Genomic DNA, 23,755 nt, shown 5'->3' on the forward strand with positions numbered 1-23,755 from the left:
TTAGGCGTGAAAACACACCCATGGCACATTATACACACCCATACAAAACCTCTAACACACCTACACACTCACTGACTCTTTGTCACTTGCTGTAACATTGCTACCAAACCGTGGCAATGGGTGAGGCTGAACTAGGTTAACTGCAGGAGGGGGTGGCCTGTCTCACTAGCAGCACAGCCGGGGGCTCTGCTCGGGGCAGGCAGGGGCAGTGCTGGCCGTTCTCTCTCTCCGCTACACAACACATAGCCTGGTCCTCACACCACACACCAACCTGCCCAGGATCACTTGGCAATCATACATAACACTGCCTCTCATCCAAACATCCACACTCATGCATTCCCAACACAAACCCTACTCATTCCAATCTAATCTCTACTTTTTGACACTATCAAAAACAATAACAAAGTAGTTATGATGATGTTCGTCCATTGTGTCTGTCTCATCATTCTATGATGTATATCATCTTTTTGGAGTTTGCACCAATAAAAAATGTTCTATCATTACGAATGGCAAAACCATATTAACCCATAAAAACCCAGACCTATTTATCCTTGAAGGAAAATTATGAGAGACATACCACAGATCAGTGGACCACATAGAACACATTTCTGATGTTTTAAAAAATAAAATACTAACCCTAAATGTCAAAGATCTGTGATGTGACATGAACATTACATTGGGCGTTTATGGAATTTATGTTTGTGATATTTCTTATTTTAAAATAAATAAACTAGACACCTTTTCGGCTTACAGAAACACAAATTTGTCTTTTTCTGACGTACACAGCTATATTTTTGTTACTTGTTTTATATTAATTTGTTCAGGAAATATGGTCAAAACAGGTTAAACGCAATACAGGACATTAACGGATTAGAATTGTTAAATGGGTTTAAACTTAGCCTCGTAACAAAAAATACGCTTTTTGAAATTAGCGACTTTTTCACATTTCTGTTTCCAGTCACACACATATTTTGGAGAAGTCACTTCTTGTCACAGTCTTGCTTAGGGACTTAATAAGTTAAGGTGAAGCATAAAGCTGTATATGGGAGATTCTACAACATTTAAAGTGTTTGTTACATGCGTGTCACCATGGGTTCTTATGGGTTAAAAACCAAAAATGGGTCTACAGGCAAAATGCAGATAAATTGTATTTTCGCTTCAAATTGGCATATTCTAAATAAATTAAAAATAAAACTTAAAATATACCAATTGTATGAGTATGATACATAAGAACAGTGGTTCCCCACATTGAGTAAAAAGTAATTTTTCTATGCATTTTTTGTTAAACAACATTTAAAAGGGACAGGTCACCTGAAAACAAAAACAAAATGCTTTTTTTCCCTTTCACCTATACTACTATTACTACTACTATTTATCAGTTTAGATTTTCTGGTTGCGAGATGATAAGTGTTGGAGATATCCGCCTTACAGACATCTACCTTATCTCAAGTATAATGGAACTGTCAGGCACTTTCCTTCTGTACAACACATTTGAAAATTCAACAGCAATGTCACCTTCCAGATAACATGACCCGGTTACTCAAGATAACCCACAGACCTTGTTGTGAGCAGCTTCTAACTACACAGGCCAAACCTACTCATGGAGGAGAGGCTCATGCTTTTGACAGTCCAAGATGTGAAAATTAACATTAATGAACACCTCTGAGCTGATATGGTATGGTTGCTGGCTGTAGTTTTGTAGAGATCATTCATGAAACTGCTCACAAAAACGTCTGTGGATTATCTTGAGTAACTGGGTTATGATTGCTGGAAAGACACATTGCTATTTGGTTTCCCAAAAAAAGCATTTTTTTAAGCCCTTAATATAATGAAGCAATATGGTACTTTGCTTAAAGAGAAGGCAAACATCTCTACGGCTGATATAGCTCCAACACAAGACAACTTACACCAAAACAATCCAGGCTGATAAATAGAACTACAGGTGACAGAAAAATGTGTTGATTTTGGGGTGAACTGTCCCTTTAAAGGCAAATACTTATTCAGTTATAGTTTTTCAGTTATTTACGTCATTATTCCTCTCATTATGACAGCAGGGATTTTTAACTTGCTCTATTAGAGCGGACGTCCATCCCGTGGACACAACACGGGGCCTGTGTATTTCTAGAATCATCTGCTTTAGTGAGCACGCTCATTTTCTGGAGACTGCTCCAACATCCGGAGGGTAATATTGCCACCTGGCAGGTTTATAGTGTGATCATCATGCTGGGAGGTTATTCTGGGCAAAACAGGGGACAATGTTATTAGTTTGTGACACCACCTCACGAGGAACACCTACGAATAAACATATGTGAGGAAAAGAGGATTTAAATCCAATGTAGCTGTTACAGCTCGTGGTTTTCTTGATGGCTGTATTAAATTCAGACATCAGACAAAGATAAAACTAAAATGGACACGTGACAGCAGTGCTCAGCAGTCAGGCAAGTGAAAGTTTAATTTCATATATTAATAAAGGGAGGAAATGCCGTTGGTGCATTATTATAAAAAAACATTAGCTTCTTCCTCACCACATTCCACACTGTTTCTGTTTCAGCTACCTTGAGCAAAAACTTAAGGCGGTATGAAAATGCAGCCTGCCCTGGGATGAAGGCAGCATGTTTCCAATGAAAAAGGAGCTGTGAAAAGAATGAAAGTGGAAACAAATGCTCTGTCTAATTCAAATGTGCCCGACAGAAACACCTGGGTTCCGGTGTGGCTCCAGCTGTGGCAGCCAGCTCACATGTTATAAGAGGGATAGATTCAAATGACAACTGCACAGGTGCACACACTTAGACGCACACAGAGAGAGACGCCAACCCAACGCTAGGTACAAGAAGAGACTACACTGATTATGTGATCTAGGAACTGCACCTGCACTGTTGACACATCCTAATCAATACAAAATGAGAAAAGTTCTCTTTTTCTGCAAAAGGTGAATATACATAATATCCCTTCTCTTATTCATGAAGAACAGCTGTTCTGGAGTCCTTCTGTTGTTGTTTTTCCCCTGCAGAAAAATCTTCACTGCAGATGTCATTTAGTCCCTACAGTGACATTCATGACTGTTTAATAGCATCCTAAATCATACCCAAACACAACCCATTTATCTGACAAGCCATATCAGTGTGAAACAACACCTGCCAATTACAAAAAGCTCCAGGTTTTATGGTAATACTTGACATGTCACGGAGCTATAAAACAATTATGGGAACTAAGCAAGTGTCACTAATAGTCAACAACAATGAAAACAGATGAGGAACGAAATGGCAGGATTTTAACTTTTACTGTGGCCAAATAAACACTCACTGACGGAAACTGAAAAGCTTTGCTCTCATTACCAATGCTTTTTTTAAAAATCCTTCCCATTTTGTCGCTCATGAAGTTGGAATAAAGTATTTTTTAACTCCTTCCATGAAAGGATTGTGACAATGTGATTTATTATTGACAAAAAAAAGTATATATTTTCTCAAAACTTCACTTTTCAGAAGAAAGAAGATTTACCAATCTCTTTCAAACATTCATTAAAGTTAAAAAAATGAAACCATAATTAACAAAATTATTGCAACTTTATGGGCGACCGTGTATGTCCATACCTACAGTATATGTGCATAAATACCATATTAAATAGTAAATAATTTTTACAAAAATTTTTACGAATTTTTTTTAAATCAAGTTCTTAAAAAATCTGCTAATCATAATACCATGAATACATTAAAAACATTTAAATAATTTCCTTCTTCAAGAAAAGGGGCTTAATTCCAACTCTGATGTATCTAAGCCTCATGGCCTTGGCCAATGACAGCCGAGTGTTTTCCCCTCTGTATTTTACTGCCTGACATGTCGCCTGTTCCAGTGGTGAGAGAATGTAGCTATAAATCCTATTTTATAAGCCTATATAGCCATTGTGAATATATAACCCAAGCAGTAATCAATACTGATCTCGGTTCAAAGAGAATTAATTTATTAGAGCTGTCTCGTGTGACTCGTGGTGTAAGGCTTTCTGGTCATTCATCATTAAAAAAAAATCATAAATTCTGGTGTTCCTATAAGGTCAAAGGATCATTCCCACATATAATGTGTTTTAAATGCTGTTTACAGCCTGAGAGGGTTTTGGAAAGGTTAACAGTACATTAAATTAGTGTATAGTGTTACTGTTAAATCCAATCTCAAATATGTAAAATTAGTTTACACACTTGGCTTTTGCAGTCCTCTTTAAGTGCACTGTACATCTAAGATCTCCCAGACTTTGTTCTCCAGTTTATCTATGTTATGATTAACTCTTTTTTACTAATAGAGTGCAGTGAATTCTATTTTTCACTTGTTTTGTGATATATCATGTTACAAATCATGCAGTGACTGGTGTATAAAAATACATAGACAAAGTTTCAGTACATAACTTTAGAAAAATGTAATGTAAAAAATAAAAAAATGAAGAAATGTTCAGGTTGTTTTCTGCTATCTCAACAAAAGGAATATATATTCCATTGTGCTGCATATGATACAAGATATCTAATAATCTTAAAACAGATCACAGTACAAGCCAACGAAAATGATCCTGCATGCACTAGTCCCAATAGTCCTTCTTTCTAAATGTCAAGGGAACCCTTCATGATTAAAAGGACACCTGATGAACGCAAAGCAATTCATCTTCATTTTCTCATTCTTAGAAACTTATATTTTCCCTTTCAGCAAAACAACAAAAATCTTGATTAACAACTAATTATTCCAAGAATGAGAGACAATTAATTCACACTCCACCACCTTTGGTTGTTTGTAGTTGCTATGTGTAGCTATACCTCTGTGCTGTTTGTACCTTTTGGGTTTGGCGAGGCCCAGGTGATGATGCGGCGCACCAGGCAGCAGTTGAGCAGCACTTTCCTGGAGAAGCCGTGGTCTTTACGGAAATGCTGCAGGTCCTCCCTCCACTGGGTCCTCTTGGTTGGCGAACACATGGCTGGAACTTCTCTATTTTTAAATATAGTGTGTGATCATTTGTAAGGACGAGTAAATTATATATGGTGTAAGCCTTACTATTCGGGTAGACTTCTCAAAGGGATGCGAGTCTGCAGTAAACTCTACATAGTAATGCAGAGGTGATCATTATTAGCCCCATAATTCAAATGATGACCCTTAACAGCCTGTGGTAAACATTAAAACGCAAATAGCTACAGCCACTGCAGCGTGCAAAACAAACTGTCACGCTCAGGCAATACACCTGAGAACATATGCTAATTTGGCATGTTTTTTGCCCCCAGTTATGCATGGCCATAATGAAATGCAAGACATTTCAGCGTGCCCTTTTGCAGCCTTTTTTGTCCTGAGCTATTTCGGGACTAGTGATGGTAAAAGTTAATATACCAAGTAGATTGCCTTCATGCAAACTGCTCTGCAATGATGCATTGCTTACAGTTCGGCTTGTGATTTTCAAATTAAAGCCAACATATTGATTATCTCCAGATAATCATCCCAAAGTAAAAGATTTTATGACATTACTAAATAAAACATGACCCAGCGATACTCTACCTCATTCAGCGCTATGATTACAATCCCCCTGAAGGTCCCATTTCAAGAGCAAAAGTTTCAAACATCAACACATCATCAGCTGCTCTAACTGGAGGGCTTTTGGTTTGCTCTCGGATCCAAAATTTATATCCTTCAACGCTGAAATTGAGGTCCAGTGCGTGGGCTAACTGCTATCACTTGTCCCTCTGAGCATCACCTTACCTTGCAGGATAAAACACGATGTGCTTGCTCTCTCTGCTTCCTCAGTCTGCAAGTGATCCTCAGGTTTCACACAAGCACTTTCCCTTTCCTGAGCTGATCAACAGAGTGTGAAAGGGGGTGGGAGGAGGAGGATGAGGAGGAGGAGAGCGAGGACCGCTCTGTGAAGCAGAGAGAGTGAATGAGTGAGAGAGAGAGAGAATTGCTGGAAGACACTGTGGCTTTTGCTTGAAGTTAGAGGACCATATGTGTGTGTTTTTATTCAAGTGTCAGAGGAAGAGGATGGATTCAAAGATGCTGGTGGCTCTGCATCCAGTGGATCTCTTTGATCGTCCTCCTTGAGCCTCTTGAAACACATGAAAGCCTTCAATACACAAGCACACACACTTTACATGCCCAACAGAACTGTGAGAAAATCTGAAAAATCTATAGTTTCGATTCATCAGCATCCTCAAAAGGTTATAACGCTACTCCAAAAGATAAGATTTGGCACAGACTAAAATGTGTCTATTGAGTCTAATGAGTCCAGTACAACAATCACATTTTTTAATCTCATAATGCCGATTTTAGACTACATTTTGTTCAGGCAAAATATTTGTATCACTGCTTGTGTTTAGCCAACATTTGAGTGAGAATGTTGGCTTTTGTTTGATGAAAAGAGGGGTATGTGGACAAACATGATTTATCAAAGTAAAGTAAAAATTGGACTAACTGGTAGCATGTAATCACCAAAGGTATTATCATTTATGAGTGACATTGCAACCCTCAGTAAGAATTATCAGACCACTGACAATTGTTTAACTACATTTATGCAGCTACATTCCAAAAAAACGGCAAAATTAGGACTGCAGCAGTTAGAAGGTTAAAGGTCAAGCACCACAGTATGCATCCTCGGCCAGGATGTCTGTGAATTAATCTATCTAACTGCCAGCACCAGGAGCATTGTCCTGCATCTCTGATCCCTCTGATCCCTGTGTGCACTAAATTATGTTTATCATTTTAATTGACAAGACAGCCTTTAATGTCAGATAATGTTATTGCAGATAAAAATATATGGCAGATCAGTGTAACGTGAGGGCATATCTATGCATTTTTTTTGCATCACTTTTTAAACTCTATACTTTAGTGATGAAGATGATGCATTGTTCAGCACAGCCCTTACAGTATAAACTTTACTATTACCTTGGTGTTAATGTCTTCCTGAATATATCTGCAGTGGAATTTTTGTCAGCACTGCTCAATGCATTTTTTTATGCTATGACATACAGTAAGTGTCATAAATTTACATAACTCCTATGCAAATTACTTGTCCCTGGTCTTCGGCCAAATGGGCTTAAGCTTACATTTAAATGCACATAACATTAATTGCCTGGCAGTGATAGATGGCTATGCTTAAGGGGAGACAGCAAAGCTAAATCTAATTGCTTCCCCTGAGATGAGCAAGTCCTATACTGTACCTGGGATGACAAAGCGGGGCCCTGGACAGGAACCTGGGAATAGAGCCATCCTTTCCCAGCAGGCCTGATTGAAAGGAGTGAACAGATTGGTCGTGGTGTTACGGTATGATATGCATTCTGTGTTAACACTCCCTCAGGTGAGTACATCCTGGGGTACATCCACATCCTGAGGGGGAAGGCTGGAAAGCTTTATCCCAAATGTTTTGAATACTTTGTATTCAAGAAGGCTTTGCTGCATATTAATATTCAAGTACACCTTAAGTGTCCAAGTCTGGTTACAGTAGACTGAAAGTTTCCTTAAGCTGTATCTATGATCGGCATTTTGATATTAACAATGAATTGACTCCATGTATGTGTAAGGGTTCACTCATTGACCCACAATTACCACCACACTCTGTGCAGTTCTCCAATTTCACAGTACCAGCACCCTTTGTTTTATGACGCACAATTTTACAGGTTTGGTACAATCGCACTGCTACTGCTGCGGTTTCCTTTCCAGACACAGAAATCTCCAAAAAACCAGGCGGCAATCTCCGTGCCTGAGCATGGAAGCCACCAGGAAGTGCATAAAGCCTGCAATTCACCAAAAATTCCAGTAGAGGGTGCTAAGTTTGGCTGCAAAAGAAATCTGCCCATTCATTTCAGTGCTAAATTTGAAAACTTCTCACTTGATTTATTACCTCAGAAAAATTTTTCAGGGACAACATTATGGTCTCAATCACTAGTAAAAAATCTTCTTCAAGACAATTTGATGTCAATAGTTCTAATAATGGCCCCATTTAGAAGAAAATAGAAGATAAAGAATCGTATGATTTGGGGCGTGGCTACCTTTGATTGACAGGTCACTGACAAGGCGAGCCGTCACCAGGAGAGAAGCAGAGCGTATCCACGGCAACGTGTCAATAAAGTTATATATAACGTTATATAGATAGAAAAGAGGACGTTTAGCGGTTTGGTCTCATAACTTTGACCCTTTCACACTATATTTTCACTTAGTGACAGTTTATTTGAACGTTTTGTTCAGTAAAAATGTCTTGTTCAGTGTTTGGTTGGACTAACAGACACTCCAAGGAGTCGCTGCTCAGTTTTCTGAGGTAAGAAAGATACATTTTGTTTTTGTTTTTTTTGATAGCCAAAACTAACATCCCAGTTAATGCTCCAGTTAATGCTAACATGAATTAGCAGCGGCTTCTCTCAGTCGGGTTGCCGGTGTAGAGAGGCTGTAGTCAGTGTCGTCAGATCCCTCGCGCTCCGTCACAGTCCAATTATGGTCTGCTCCGCGTATCGGAAACATGATGGCGACGCAAGATGGCGACGAGTGTAACGCTGAACTCGAGGCTTCCAACGGGCAGTCCAAAAACCAATGGGTGACGTCACGGTGACTACGTCCATTATTTATATACAGTCTATGCAAAAAACCCAATGTACCATGTGTCCAGCACCAAACAGCAGGAAGACTAAGTTAGTGATGAGCTGGTGAATATAGTGGAGTGGCAGCAAAAAGAGGCAGATATTTTTCTCAGAGACAAAATTGCAGCTAGGTTGAGAGTAAATATTGCACCTGCATTCTTCACGGCTCCAAATGAATGCATATGTTACACCATGCATGCTGGATGTGTAAATTGGAAACGATTTACTGTTGTGTTTCCAGCTTGTTGTGCTGAGACAAAGGCAGGCTCAACAAAATGTACATTTACCTGAACGTTTTCCAAATAATACTTATGATTAGAAGTTGGCTATCCTTTACAAAACAGCTTAGCACTGTAAAGTGTAAATAATGCTCAGGACAGACTTTTCATGGCAGATATTTTTAGACTTTGGGCAAAGTCTAATCATAAACATCAAGTTCCAGCTGCAGACAGTGATGCAGCATATCTAAATAGAGATAGCTTTGTGTAATAACTATCAAATATGAATATGTATATATCGTCTTGAAAAATGATGATGGACAACAATATTTGTTTGGGGAATTCAAAATAGATTATCATAAGAAGGATTCTGATTACATAAAATGTTGAATTCAAACAAATTATTTCACATTTAGTGCAAACTTGATTTTGGGGGAAATTGACAGCCCTATAGTATCCGTTTTCAGTTGCACTCATCTCCACTATGTAATATCTTATAAATGGTAAATGGACCTGCATTCATATATCGCTTTTCTAGTCGCATTGCGACCACGCTCATTCACCCGTTCACACACACATTCATACACCATTGGGAATTCATTCACACACCAATAAACGCAGCATCAGGAGCAATTTGGGGTTCAGTATCTTGCTCAAGGACATGTAGGCTGCCATGGTCTGGGATCGAACCACCAATCCTCCGATCGCTGGGCAACCCGCTTTACCAATTGAGCCACAGCCACCCCCATTTTTTTTTTTTTGTGACAAAAGTACTCAGTTTAGGCTGGATACAGTCTGTAATACAACATTACTACAAATAAAAAGGAACATGGGTGATAAAAAATATAGCAAATCTTAAATGACGCTTATTCGATGTTAAATTTTTTTGTAATTATTAACTGTGACTCAGTCAAATTCTACTCAGTCTAGCAAGCCTTGCCTCTTCAGATCCTCATAAGTCTTCTTGTTGACCACATTGCCACTGGAGTCCTCGTACTCTTCCTCTGTGTCTAGCTGCCACCGCTCTAATGCCTTCTGGGACTTCAGCTTTGCCCACAAAGAGACAGTGTCCTCAATCTGTGTGACATTCTTGTATGTACCATCATACTATAAATTAGAATTGGAACTTTTTAAGCCTGCAATGAATTCCATTAGCTCCACTGCAAACCTGTGATGTTGATGGACACATCACAAATGGCAAATGTCAGCTATCAGTAATGGACACCGGCATCACCTCACTTTAGTGTTGGGACAATAAATAGAATGTAGATATCAACAAACAGATCTGTGCTATTTCTGCTGTACCATCTTAAACTGAAAACGGAATTCTGGGGAGGTCTCTTTAAAAAAGTTATGTAAATGTACTAAGTGTGGTTCAAATTGAAAAATACCAGAAAAACTGGTTGAAGGCAAGGAATAGTCTGAGATCAAGAAAACCAAACAAAACCCAAGTCGTCCATAAGAGTGTAAAGTTTTTTACTGTGTCTACTGTGTCTACTGTGTCTACTGTGTCTACCCTCCCAGAAGTGCTCCTGTTTGATCCTAATAACAATTCAGCCTTTTTGGATGTCAGGTAAAAAATTACATGCAAGTTGAAGTTTAAACACACTTTCAAGCAAGCATTGTGCAGCACACAACTCATGTAAACAGAATACAAATATGAATATTGTTGGGGGTTGGGTGGAATCGTCTTCCCATATCATTCTCCGTTACGATTATCTGTCCTGCTCAAGTCAATCCATGAAAAAGGACTGAAATACAATCTACATACATTAGCTGCAGAGCGTAGACTTTTAGGTGCTATGTGGTTTGTGTATGAGACATACAACTGAGCTTATGGATCCCTCGCACACTTAAATCCTCATTGTTTCTCTAATACAGACACCTATCGATTACGTCAGGAGCAATTTGCTGTATAGTATTCTGAAATCAATTCAGACAGCCAGCTCATGTGGAATGGATTGAGTTATATCATATTATAAGTACAGAGATAGTATTTGGCGTCAAGCCTCCGTTCTTTTCACTCCCTGTAAACATACAAGTTCCATCAACAACATACACAGCTGACGGTAGCTGTAGTGTCTACAGAACTGGAGCTTAGTATTTATAAGTTTAAATATTAGCACAAAAAAGTATTCAGCCCCAACTGAAAGAAAAGTGTGCTCGGCAACTAAAAAAAGGCTAGTCACAATCAGTAGCAGTGCACCTTCAATGCACAGATAAATGGCAGCAGCATACAGGCATTAATTAGCAGCCAGCATATGCACATAGGCAGCCTCACAGGAAACTGATACCACCAAGGAAACATACACCAACTGAAGAGACAAAGCATATGTACAACAACATCACCTTTGAAGAAGTTTCTAAGTTTGTGGTCCTAGGTCACCAGCACAGACAGGAAAGATGCTTGAGACTTGTGCAAGAACAGCACAAAGCTGATTATATCACTTCTCAAAACCATCCTGAGGCCAAGATACAACTGTGGGCAGGCACACTTGCTTCAAAAGTTTTACATAAGCAGCAGCAGCAGCATCAGTGGTGCAACAGACTTAACAAATGCAAAAAAAAGTGGCAGAGTATTTGGACTTTTAAGGGGGTTAATTCTAAATTTCTCTAATATACAATACATTGTCTGATATGCATTTTTACTTCAGTTACGGCATTCTATTCTTGGGTAACAAATGGTTAAGATTAGCAAACATAACACCTGCTGTGCATGTAGAAAAAAACATATAAAGAAATGCTGCTGAAACAGCTTCACGTTGCATTATGTCATCATACACATGTAACCAAAGACACTGCTACAGGCCCTTAACACAAACCACTTGAATAATTAAGTGCATTATCATGTCATATCCATTTTTATCGCAGTAGAGTATATGCCTCCGGGCCCTAGGTCTGTTTTTATAAAAGGCACTTGTATTTACCCTCCATCTTCATTTTGCTTCTGCATCAAAATGATCTGTCCTTTCAAAGCAGCAAAGCCATTAAATTATTGACATCCCAAAATATTTTGACTTGATTTCAAGTTCTGCTGCAAGCAATGTTTCTGTGGATTCACAATGCAATATGGTTGGAGGATAATTCATGTTTTTTTGTTTTTTCTCCATTCCCCTAAATATAGCTTGTTTACAATATATCCATTTGTCTAAAAGACTGAGTTTCTTGGCCCACCAGACTTAGCTTTAGCAGAGTTTCCAGAATTCAGCAATTATTAATACCCTCAGTGAGTACAATCTCATCATAACAAATAGAAACAATGGGCAAACGTCTAAAAATAACCTGCATTAAAAATAATTCAGGGTCAGTGCAACCAGATTCGGAACCAGTGGAATTTTCTTCATAGTTACAGGACATACTCTGTCCCTTTAAGGCCAACTACATCTACCCTCTTTGTCTCAGTGTTAGGGATGGTTTTAGAAAAGCTTAAGGAATATTAACAACCCTGCTGTCTCAGTATAAAATGATGGAAGACACACATTCAAGACAACAGCCTCATTTGAACCAAGCCTTGCATTTCCATAAAACCTTGCAAGGATAACGCAATAGCCCATTACAGAAGCCATTACCCATAGCGAAGGAGGCTGCTGCCCAGCAGCATCAGCAACATAACATGAATTCAGGCCTTTTTATTTTTTTATGTTCTCTACCACATTAGAAAGCAGAGCCCACTAATTGCCTTTACTGCTCATGTGTAATGTTAATGCTTAGGGGTGAAGCAGTTAAGTGGAGACTCCTATATTTAAAATATTAAAAATGAAAACATTAATTTGGGCCTACATGTAATAATTGTAAAAGGTTGTAATAAAATACTGTACATGGGAAAGTGGCTGTTTAATTCATGTGTGTATGATATGAAGCTCGGGGGAGATGATCTTACAATTTTCTTTCCTAGATGTCTGGATAGAAGGAAAACATTTTCCTATTGTGTGTATTAAGTATATTTGTTTTGCATTATCCTCTTTACTGCTATTAGCATATATAAATATAGAGTTTTTGTGTGTGTATGCAATTTTGTTTAGGACGCAGCATACAGCCCCTCATGTTCATCGTAAGGAATTGTATCTCTTTAAAGATGGATAGAAACAGAAGAGAAGTACATTTTTTGTGTCCCGGTGTGTGTGTGTGTGTGTGTGTGTGTGTTTCATGGTCCCGGTCCACGGAATATGTGCATGGACCATTATTGAGACAAAAACAGAACCAATAACACATATATAAATTATTATAGTCCATTGATACATGCAAATAAATAAATATATGCATGTCATAATGCACTCACCCACTTTTATGTAAACCATGTATTTAGCAAGTTAGACAAGCTGGAAAAGTTTCTTAATTATACAATTGCAAAACGTATCATTATAGGTAGTCAAGCAACTGCATTGAATAAAAGATCCTGAGCACAGGAAGTTAGCATACAATACTTTTTGTGGCATACAATGCATAATATGGTCTATCTGTAGTTTGACTTAGAAGTAAACATTTTTAAAACATACTAGAGGCAAATAAGTAGATTTACAAATACTGGAGATCATGTAGCTTCTAATAAGAATGCATTTGTGGTTGACTTGCATATTCATAGATTATTCTGCTCTATCAGTCTCCTCTTTTGCATCTGTCTTGTTTTGTAATTCTGTTTTGTCGCAATGGCATGAATGCAAAAGTAAAGTGTTCCAAGACAAAGAGCGGAAACATTGCATTTAAGGATTTGTAAATGTTTTTACACTATTGCCTCATCCTCCTCCAACCCAGTGAAACTTTAAATACACACAAACACACAATAGCTACAGCCACTGCAAAAGCCAGTGAAAAGTTGCTGTCACAAGTTGGAGCCATAAACAAGAGTGCTCATTATTCTCTGTTACAATAGCTTGAAATTAGTCGTTGCTTTCGAATGCCATCTTTCCTTTCCAGCTCCAATGTCATGGTGGTCAGAAACCCTATGGTTCAGTGTTAGTCACAGCAGGGCCAGACACTAGACACATTGAGCCATGTGCTCCCTCCAACACACACTTTTCCCTTTCCAATTTTTCACACACCCACAGTGACCTTGTCCTCCAAAGTGGGGGCTAAACTTAGCAGAATGCATTCGGGGAAACAGCCCTGTGGATTAAATAAACTGCAATGCAATATTTAAAGATGAGAGAAGTCGGCTCATCTTGGTGAAGTCACAGTATGTATCAGTATATCCCGGATCTATTATCTTTCTCGCTTTGAAACACGAGAGCTCCATAATGGCATACTTGCGGAAACAGTGGTTGTTCCTTTATTTACTTAAGCTGACCTGAAATCGATACAATCACTCCTCGAACCATGGCTCGAGTCATCTGATAGGTGGGAACACATACTGGTCTGAGATAGGAAAGATCAGTGTCAGATTTACACAATAAAAAAGTGTCTATAACTTCTTAATATAACCTTACACTAAGATAAGCTTCTTTCCTCGTCTGGTTGTATGCAGTGTCCTACAGGCCCAGAATGCAACTGGTTTATTCAACTTACAAGTATCAACAGCTTTAGCTGCAAAGGCCATCGAAAGGTCGAGCAAGATAATGAAAAAACAGGCTGCAATAGCCACCTAACAATCCTGCTGATACAATTATGTGTCAATCACAGCATTTGTTAATTATCACGCTTCAGTTAAGCACCAATATTAATTATTGCACAATTGAGGGTTCAGCACTTTTTAAGTGGGTAATTGACAAAGCTCCAGGGAGAAGGCAACTCAGCATAATGAAAATGAATACTGCGGCCAGTCCATCAGTTCACATTCCCCTGCTTTCTTTCACACTTGCTCCCTCTTACGCTTGTTAAATTGACTGTGGCGTTACGGCCAATGTAGCAGCCAGTTTAAGAGCATAAAAATAGCATGAAAAAAGTATGAGAAGTTCAACACAGAGCTTGCACTTTGAAGCACACTTTCAAACAAACAAACCCTGACACAAACACACACCTCCAGAGACACACATCGAACCTTTTACCACTTCCCTGCCCTCTGTGAGTGTGTGTAGTTTCTGAGTCAATGTGTTGGAATGCCTCCATAAATTATTCAGCCGCAGCGCCTGCTATCTGAAGATAACAGTGGTTCTTTATCGGTCAGCGTGTTCAGAGACACTGCGCTGGTGACTATACAAGCACCTAGAGGGATTTGGGGCACCTTCTGTGTAAGGATGCGTGTCATTGTGGCAGTGAAGCATACATTGGAATATAGCCTATCAGCAGGTTTATGTTGTAAGGTCACTTTCATTTTCTCTGGAGATGCTCTCATTTTCAGCTCATCAAACAAAGGGTTGTTTTTTGCCGAAGCATAACTAATGTGGACTAAGATCAGGAAAGTTACCTGCCATCCATACGTGTTCTAACTTCTGAGGACAGAGGCAGTTTCTTAGAAAAAAAATAAATTATAATCTACAACTGAGAAGAAATCAGTTAGCATTGCTCCACCGTTGTAGGGTCAGTGAGCGGATACAACATACTAACACACCATCGGCCCAGATGTGCAGATCACTGGGACCAGGAAAAAAATATATATTTTTTTAGTTTTATAGCATAAGAGATGCTTTTCAGTTTTATAGCCTTTTGTGACCTGTTGCCTTTGGTAAAGTGTTTGCTCAGTGTTCGTACAGTGTTATACAGAGATATTTGAAATGGTCCTTATCTTTATAATAAAAATAGTTCCAAAGTTGCCAGTGGGCAAAATGCTGCCTCAGTCTCCAGCAAGGGGATGTTGACTGCTTTTGACACTTGCACTGCTGTCCTTTCAAAAGAAATGAAATGTATCCATGTGCATTTGTTTTGTTTGAGGGGTTTTTCTGCTGTACCAAATTTACACCAATCTGTGGCTCCAAATCCGCAGTTTGATATCAAAGCGTCGCTTCTGTGTCCTGTTATGCCACTAGTTAATATCACTTCTAACGTTAAAATCACAGATTCTTCTCCATATTGCCACAGTTCAATCAAATATAATCACCCAGTCAGCACTAAACTATGCACAGCTGGTCACCCAACACTTTAATATCAAATAATCATTGCAAGTCATTTTTGAAGCAATAAAGCACAAAATAATCACTGTTTTCAACCTCTAAATTGCGAATATTTTCTTGACAGATATATAGTGAAAAAAATGCAGCTTTGTCATCAATCATATCATCCTAACCTGGTCTGTGTGTTTTCACAGGTACATTATCAAAGTCATCACGTCACGCCACGCCACATTAGACTATAATGCAATGTATATGCACAGACTGACGTCTGACCTGGTCTCAACGCAAGATATATTAGATTTATTACCGGTAAAAGGGCATACAGAGGTATTCTCTTATAATGTCATTACAAACACAATAGGTGAATAAATAACACACTTAACATGAAAGGACACCCGTCCACAGTATGCAGGCGTATAGCTTAATAACTGGGTGAAAAGCTTTACTACTGAGACACCACTTTCTCTGTATAACCACTTGGTGTCAGCCTTGCACATTGCATGGATGCCTCAGCTACCATACAGTAGATACATTCCTTGCATGATTTTTAAAGTTGACATAACATTGACAAGCATCTACTGATAATTACTTAAGCCGCTTTAATTAAGCCCGTTGACATTCTTTGTTATTCTATGAAATCTGCTGTCATATTTTCAATCTATTTCAGGTCTACCCTAATTAACAAGATAGACTCTGGATTTATATTTGTATGCTTTACATGTCATAATCTCCCATCGGAATGACAGTTGTGTTTACTATTGTGTAGTCTATATTAGGTGCTGGCAGTACTCTGCAGGACATGCTGGACTTTTGGAGGGACTTCAGCCCAGAATAGGCTTTTGAGCCCCCCCATTGGGACGAGAAGAAAGACAGACGGACCCTCCAGTTGGCCACTTGTGCCAGGCCTGCCTCCACATATGGCCTGTATGATGTTCAGCTCTGACACCATTTCATCAAGGACTTCTTGGAAAGATTCATCCTACTAGACATACGGCTCATTCTTTAGTGTTAGTTCCGTAATTCTATCTTGTTCAGGCGCAGTGGACAATAATGTTGTAGGAGTGAGATGTGACGAGGTTCAACAGTTGGAACTGATCTCAAAAGCCCGTAGTAATCCATTGTTTGTGCTTTTTTGTAGAATGATAGTAATTCAAGCAGATTCAGTGATAAATACAAATGACTACTAATTTGTGCTGATTTAAAGTCCCACTATATTTTATCTCATAGCAACAAAACAGAGAAAAGACGACAAGCAAATAAGAGCTTATCTCAATTACAGTATGTGAATGTCAAGTTGACAACAGAACAGAGCATAGTAGAAAACCTGTTTAATAATAAGGGAATAAGACTAACTACATTTTCTTAATGCAAAAAAAAAAAAAAAAAGCAAAACTATTCAGTATACCAAGCTCACCAATAGGGTTGCAAATGGACAGCAAATTTCTGGTAAATTTCAAGAAAGTTTCCATGGGAAGTTAAGTTGAGGAAATATTCCAAATTGGAAACTTTCCATGGGAACTATGGAAATTTATGGGAATTAACTGGAAATTGGGGGTAATTTAAGCAAACTGTATCATATTCAAACATAAATATAAACTTTGTTATAAGCAGACATCCATGCAAAATAATACAATTAAAAACATGACATTTCAACAGATTCATTTGTAAGTAGAACTTTATCGAACTTTATTTTATTGAGTGCATGAAGGGGGTGTGGCCCCAGTAGCCCTACCGAAAGCATTGTGCTATGTGCATGTGAATGAGGAGTAGCAGAGATAGTGAACTTGCACAAATTCTGGTTGTTTTAGTCAAGATTATGCTAAAATATTTTGCCCAACTATATTTAAGTTCCCTGCAAAGGGCAAACCTTCAATTTTGTAAATTGTAAATGTTAATTCCAATGGAATAAAAATGGAATAAAAATTCACGGAATTTTGCATAAAAAAAACCTGAGTTCTGCATGTACAAACGCCTAATATTGACCTTTTTTGAGGGGTGACCAGTCTCTTTGAAAAACAACATCTTACAAAGTGGTTTGACAGAGAGCAGTTAATCACAAAGTAGAATGATGACATAAGGACAACAGTTCTTAAATGAAAATTAAAAAAGATAGCATAGGTGCAGTAACAAGACAATCTCAGATGTCAAGAAGTAACTAAATAATAAAAAAATATATTAAAAAGGTAAAAGGACGACTATAGAGAATAGAATAAAAAGGAGTAAGATAGAAAACATTACATGAAAGCCATCGACTGGCTCAGTTTTTGCTCTATTACATTTTCCTTTTTTGGAATCTACTTAGTCTTTTCAGAGAGGCTTGGAAACAACAAGTCTGTAAAAGTTCAGGGTGCTGCTTAAGAACAGTTTAAATGCAATGGATCCGAACCTGAAAGTCAGGACCAACACAAGGGGTCACGTAAAGATAATCACCCTTTCTAAAATTTTAAAATGAACTGTCAGATGCAGAACTGTGTGAAAAGCTTGAAACCTAAAAGTAGATAAATATCCAAAGGCATTTCTTTCTTCCTTTCAGTCTGTTCAATTTTTGGCTTTAAGAAATGCAAAAAACTTCAGTTGGATGATCAGTCCACTGCATGGCTTATCATGTACTTACCAGTAATGTATTTCACTTACACTCCGTTACTGTCAGAATGACAGCAAAGAATATCAACAAATATCTATAACGACACTGAGATACAACAACAAATGACATGTTAATGAGGCATATTACAAAGATATGAAGAACATCAGCCTCGAAACACAATATTCCTCAACTCGGACACAGTTTGATGTGTGCTGAGAAAAGTCACTGATCATTTGCTTGACTCAAGGAGAAAAAGAAAACTATAGAAATAGGATTATTTTTGAATTTCTTGACAGAAAGGGTAAGAAAAGTCAGATGACCAAAGTTTCTTTTATTCCTCTGGAGACCAGCGAGTGTGGTTTATCGTCGATATGACCTTGGCGCAAAGAAAGAAAGACGTGTTTGCAAGCTGAGGCCAAGCGCTCCCACCCAGTTGGCATCGGCTACTTGGCACACTATGCAAGGAAGTCAAATGGAGTGAATATGTGGCATAAACAAGCCTGCGGGTGGAAATATAAACATGGAAAAAAAAATAAATGGGCCACTTCTTTTCCCCTTCAGCAATCATAAACAAATACCTTATGTTTCGTTGTCCCTATAGTTTTCACCACGCAATGATGCTCTGTCCACAAGTTACCCTCCAACACCCCAATCAGTCACTCTGTTTGACTATCACTTTCTTGCTCCAGCTCTCCCTCTTTATTCTCCATATCCTCACCTCATTCTATTTTCTTTCCACTTTTCCTTCCCTCATTCTTCTCTGGCCTGAGTCCCAAGGCAGATGGTCCATGCAAGCAGATGCTCCCCACCCAGTCTCTCGAAGGGAACAACAAAGGCTGGATCCAAAACAAACAAATCTGCTGGAGGGTGCCCAGGAGACGAGCCGGGAAGTTCGTGGTACAATTAATCCTGAATTTGACCAAGGGCCGGCATTTTATCAACAGTTAGCACACAGGTGGTCACGAAAACAACCTACCAAAGACAAAGGCTTCGTTCTACTGCCCATCTTGATGCTAAGGAGTATAATTAACTTCACAGCAGGTGGTATGCCATTAAGACCATCTGATGTGCCCACTCTGGCTGTTTAATAAGTCAAACTGTCCAACTCAAATCTTTTTATAGAGTAGATATAAAACTAGGAAAACAAATATGACAAATCTGTGATCGTTGCACATTTCCTAATGATAAAACCTTGAGTTATCTTCATCAAGCAAAGCAAAACTAAATAACGTCACACAACATCTGGAAATTGTACAACTAGAAAACAACCACGCCACCTGGACATGCTGTCAAAATGGGTCTTAATAAAGATGCTAAAAATGTCAGTCCTTAAAAAAAATGTGGTCAAATATGAGCCTGAGTTGCATTTAAATGAGTGTACTATTATTATTTTTCCCTTCATATTCTCAAATCATAAGCACACTGTAATTTATTCCAATAACAAATCAATCAGCACATCTTTTGCTGCAACAAACCGACTTTTCAGATCAGTGATCCTGTGCTGCAGACTGTCAAAACTTCCCTCTGAAAAGCTAACACACACTTTTCTGCTTTCTGACAGATCTGGAGCAGTTTCTTCAATCTGTGTCTTTGCTTCACTATGATCTTTGGACCCCTGGCTGACAGATGCTAAGAAAACACACACACCGCATGTGGTCAGTTCTCAACATCATAAAAAGCTCTAAACTGACATCTTAGAACAGAAAATATACACTATTGTTTCTTTCCTTCCCTCTGCAAAACAAATACATGGTCTTTATCACAACCCTTATTAAAAAAATAATTCTTAACTAAAACATCCCACACATAATTAACTATAAATGTATTCAAGTGACAACTATTACACTCCGTACACTTCATCCTGAAATCTCTTTAGTATGTGATAACATTAATAAATGCTGCAAATGGGTTGTTGCCTTCAGTTGCATCAACGTGCATAATTAATTATTTGGCTCAAACATTAAAATCCTGACTCAGTTGTTAAGCGATGGATATAGAGATTTGTACTGTGACCTTCTAGACCTTTAACTCTCCATCTTTGCTTGCACTCATCCCACTGGTGTGGAAACAAATACACATCGTTGTCTCTAGACTGATGGTAATCTGCAAAGTTTTTAGTTCACTAACTCATTCTCTTGGAAAATATTATGCATGTAGCAGGCTAAAGAAGTACAAGTAATTAAATGCAAATCAGGGTAAATGAAGCAGTGATTCAACAGCTATGAGGTAATGTCTCATGGTAATATTTTAACTGTTTGTTTTTTATTACTTAGTGTTGTTTAGGCCCTGGATATGCAATATGAGGCATAATTAACTATGATAATTCATACTGACACAGAAAGAATAAAAGGACACTCATCACAGCAAAAGCCAACATCGGACGCAGCTTGTTCTCAACTATTTCAGAAAAAAAGACGGAGCTAGCCATGGTGCTGAAAGTAGCTCAATCGTAACAATAAACCTTACGGGGCTGTGTTTCATACATCAATTTTTTGAAACTCAGGGATACGGTACTAAAGGAGAGAAATGTCTAGGGGAGCCGTTGGCATGCACCGACAGAAGTTGCAATGGTGATCTGAGAGAGCTCCGAGGCACTGATGCAAAGAATCACTGCGCCAAGGAAGCAGCTCTTGGGAGGATCAACTCATGGCTGGGTGGCTGTAGCATTTTTGTGGGCGATCGTTACGTTTCACATTTCCCCAGGGGGGCATCATGATGTGGTATCACACTGGGGACAAACATGTGGGGTATTTAGAGAGGGAGAAAAAAGAAAAAGGGGAAGCCTAGAGAAAAAAGCATAGAGAAAAAATAATTTGCTGTCTCTTTAATCAGTGATTACATATCTCTAGCCCCCTTGACTGACCCTCTCAACAGAAATTCAAGTCACCTGACAATGAGAAATTTGATCCGGAGTGCCAATTACAGCAAGCAAAGAAGACCATGAGTTACTTGATGCCTGAGGCAAACTAGTGAAACCATAAAAACCTTACGGGATAAGTAAAAATCAAAGTTTACAGTCATACAAATTTTAAAAGGAGATACTTTAGGGCAGAGAAAAACTATCAATATCCTTGAATAACAGAAGACTGAAGTGTTTACTGCAGTATACTATAACTGAGAGATTAAATGCAATAGACTGTAACCCTCAAGATGTCTTTACAACAAATAGTGACATATTCTGGTATTGTTCTCAGCACCCATATCGACGATTTGGATTATTCAGCCCATTAAAAACTATTTGTCTGCATGTTCTAATTAGTTGGCATGCGTTTTACCATTTAATAGCAGTCATTTGTGCAGTTGCATTCAACATTTCCGATTCTTCATGGCATGGATAAAAGAAACAGAAAATCTAAATCCCAAACCCACAATTGAATAAAACATTTTCCTAAGGTGTATTAAGTTTGAGCAGAATACCACTCAACAGCTCAAATCCTGAAGGTATGACTCATATCCTTAACAAAGGATAATTAGAAGTCAATTAGGTGTGCAAACAAACATTAACCTGAGCCAGGAATGATGAGCAGTTAACTGCTCTTGTGGCTCTGTGAGAGACAGTGAGGAGCCTGAGGGGAAACCTATGGACTATAACTGAGTGATCATTATTCTGGATGCTGGCCAAGTGCTGTGGAGAGGGGACCAGGAGAAGAACTGTGCAACTGAATGTATTTTCGTTTTTTCACTGATGCCTGTGTCCCTATTTACTAAAGTTAAACTATCACAAGGGGGTTCAAAAAAATTTGGGGTGGGATACAGTGGCAGATAAAAATTAAAAGATTATTGTTAAACAAGCTTACTAACCAAAACAAAATAGTAAAGCCCTGTAGGTAAAACTATTCAGCAGAAGAAAATTGCTGCTCCCAAACTGAATTTCTGACAGACTGACCTCATACAAATAGACCATCAACAAACTAACCATATTTTCCTTTCAAGAGAAGGCAAAAGTCCAGACATGACTCTACAGTTACCTCGTAGTGACAAAGCAGAAGCATGCAAGCTAAACTCTGGAATGTGAAAAAATACGCCAAACTCCATTTAAAAAATCATCAACTTAATGTTGCCTTCAACTCATACATCATCACGTGTCAACCAATTACATCAATGTTAACTTTTTGTAAACTGAATTAAATTCCACCTAATAGTCTATTTTGGTCTAATATGTATGTAAAGAGGACAGTGTGAAATAAGCTGGGTGTTAGGAGTTACCGTTACATATAATAAGTTGTTTAAACGCTACTTTATCAATATAGCGTGTTTCTTTTAAATTTATTACACGCCGAATTAAGGTGTGGACATTTTTGTAAACAAAATGTAAGTTACACTGCACCCGGTGGACATATTTGACCGATAAACAAGGCAACATTAAATTGAACTTCTTATGCTGGGAGTTTTGCCTGACGTTTTCAGAACGAGCAGAGCACTGATGATAATCACCAAATTATCGATGAATGCGTTAAAAAACATGCGTCCACTGTCCTACCAGGCGAAGAAACAGCAGCATCCACCCGGCCAGAAATGGTTTCCACTCTCTTTGTGTCCATAGTTCAGTCCGAAGGTTTACTTTGTGTAGTCGAAATAGCCTCGCTTGACTCACAGGAGCTCGTCAGTGCAGACTTATAAGCGGCTGGGACTAGTTGCTGCTCATTCAACTCCCAAGTTTCGCAATGAGAGAGAGCGCTGGAACGCTGCACGCGCTTGTTGATTGCGGGAGCGCGCATAGTGTCTCAATGCATTACAAAATGCATTTGGTCGTTCATATTTTATGATATGTATTGCAGAAATTGATAGTCAGTTAATCAACTATTAACAGTCCATCACCCATCATTGCATCCTATACAACAAGGTGGGATGGGCACCAGTGGCGGTTCTAGACCAATTTTACTGTGGGGGCCAAGGAGGGGCCAGTGTTTTATCAGGCATATTTAAAAACTGCAAAAGATGATATTTAAGCATTCAAAACCTTTATTTTACCTTATTTAAAAATCTCATTTAAGTATATTTGGAAGATACAAATACATTGATTGAAACAATGAGACTTACCAACCAGAACAGTTATTTTTGTACGGCAATGATATTTCTCATCTTTGTGCACAACTACTTTTTTTTTTTTTTGAAAGTGCAGTACAGTCAGAATGATCTTTTTTATATACACAAGCTTTAATTGCTTTTATTTAACTACAAAATGTACACATTTTGGGTTCCTTTTGTGTACAATGCAATATTGTTTGAATAAAAAAATAGGTAAGAATTGTTCCGTCATTCATCGTTTTAAATTGATCATTTCATTATTAATTTGACACAGGGGCCACATCAGGGGCCAAGGGTTTCTTCACAGGGGCAATGGCCCCTGTAGGCCCCTGTGAAGAACCGCCACTGATTGACCCA

At 38.5% G+C, this 23,755-nt stretch overlaps 1 protein-coding gene across 3 annotated transcripts in view; it reads right to left on the reverse strand.

Annotated features, from left to right (window-relative positions):
• kcnip4a (potassium voltage-gated channel interacting protein 4a) overlaps positions 1-23,036 on the reverse strand; it is a 151,414-nt gene extending 128,378 nt beyond the window's left edge. Inside the window, exon 1 of one of the 3 annotated variants that reach the window (XM_059354790.1) lies at positions 22,851-23,036. In XM_059354790.1, coding sequence (XP_059210773.1) covers positions 22,851-22,911 — 61 coding nt within the window. In that variant the 5' untranslated portion in view covers positions 22,912-23,036. Of the gene's footprint in view, positions 1-4,810; positions 5,038-22,850 lie in introns of those variants that run through there. The other 2 variants (XM_059354795.1, XM_059354791.1) reach the window with 2 other exon arrangements.
• Positions 23,037-23,755: the final 719 nt, after the last annotated feature.

The sequence above is a fragment of the Centropristis striata genome, chromosome 17 (genome assembly GCF_030273125.1).
Source record: "Centropristis striata isolate RG_2023a ecotype Rhode Island chromosome 17, C.striata_1.0, whole genome shotgun sequence".
In the NCBI taxonomy this organism is placed as follows: domain Eukaryota; kingdom Metazoa; phylum Chordata; class Actinopteri; order Perciformes; family Serranidae; genus Centropristis; species Centropristis striata.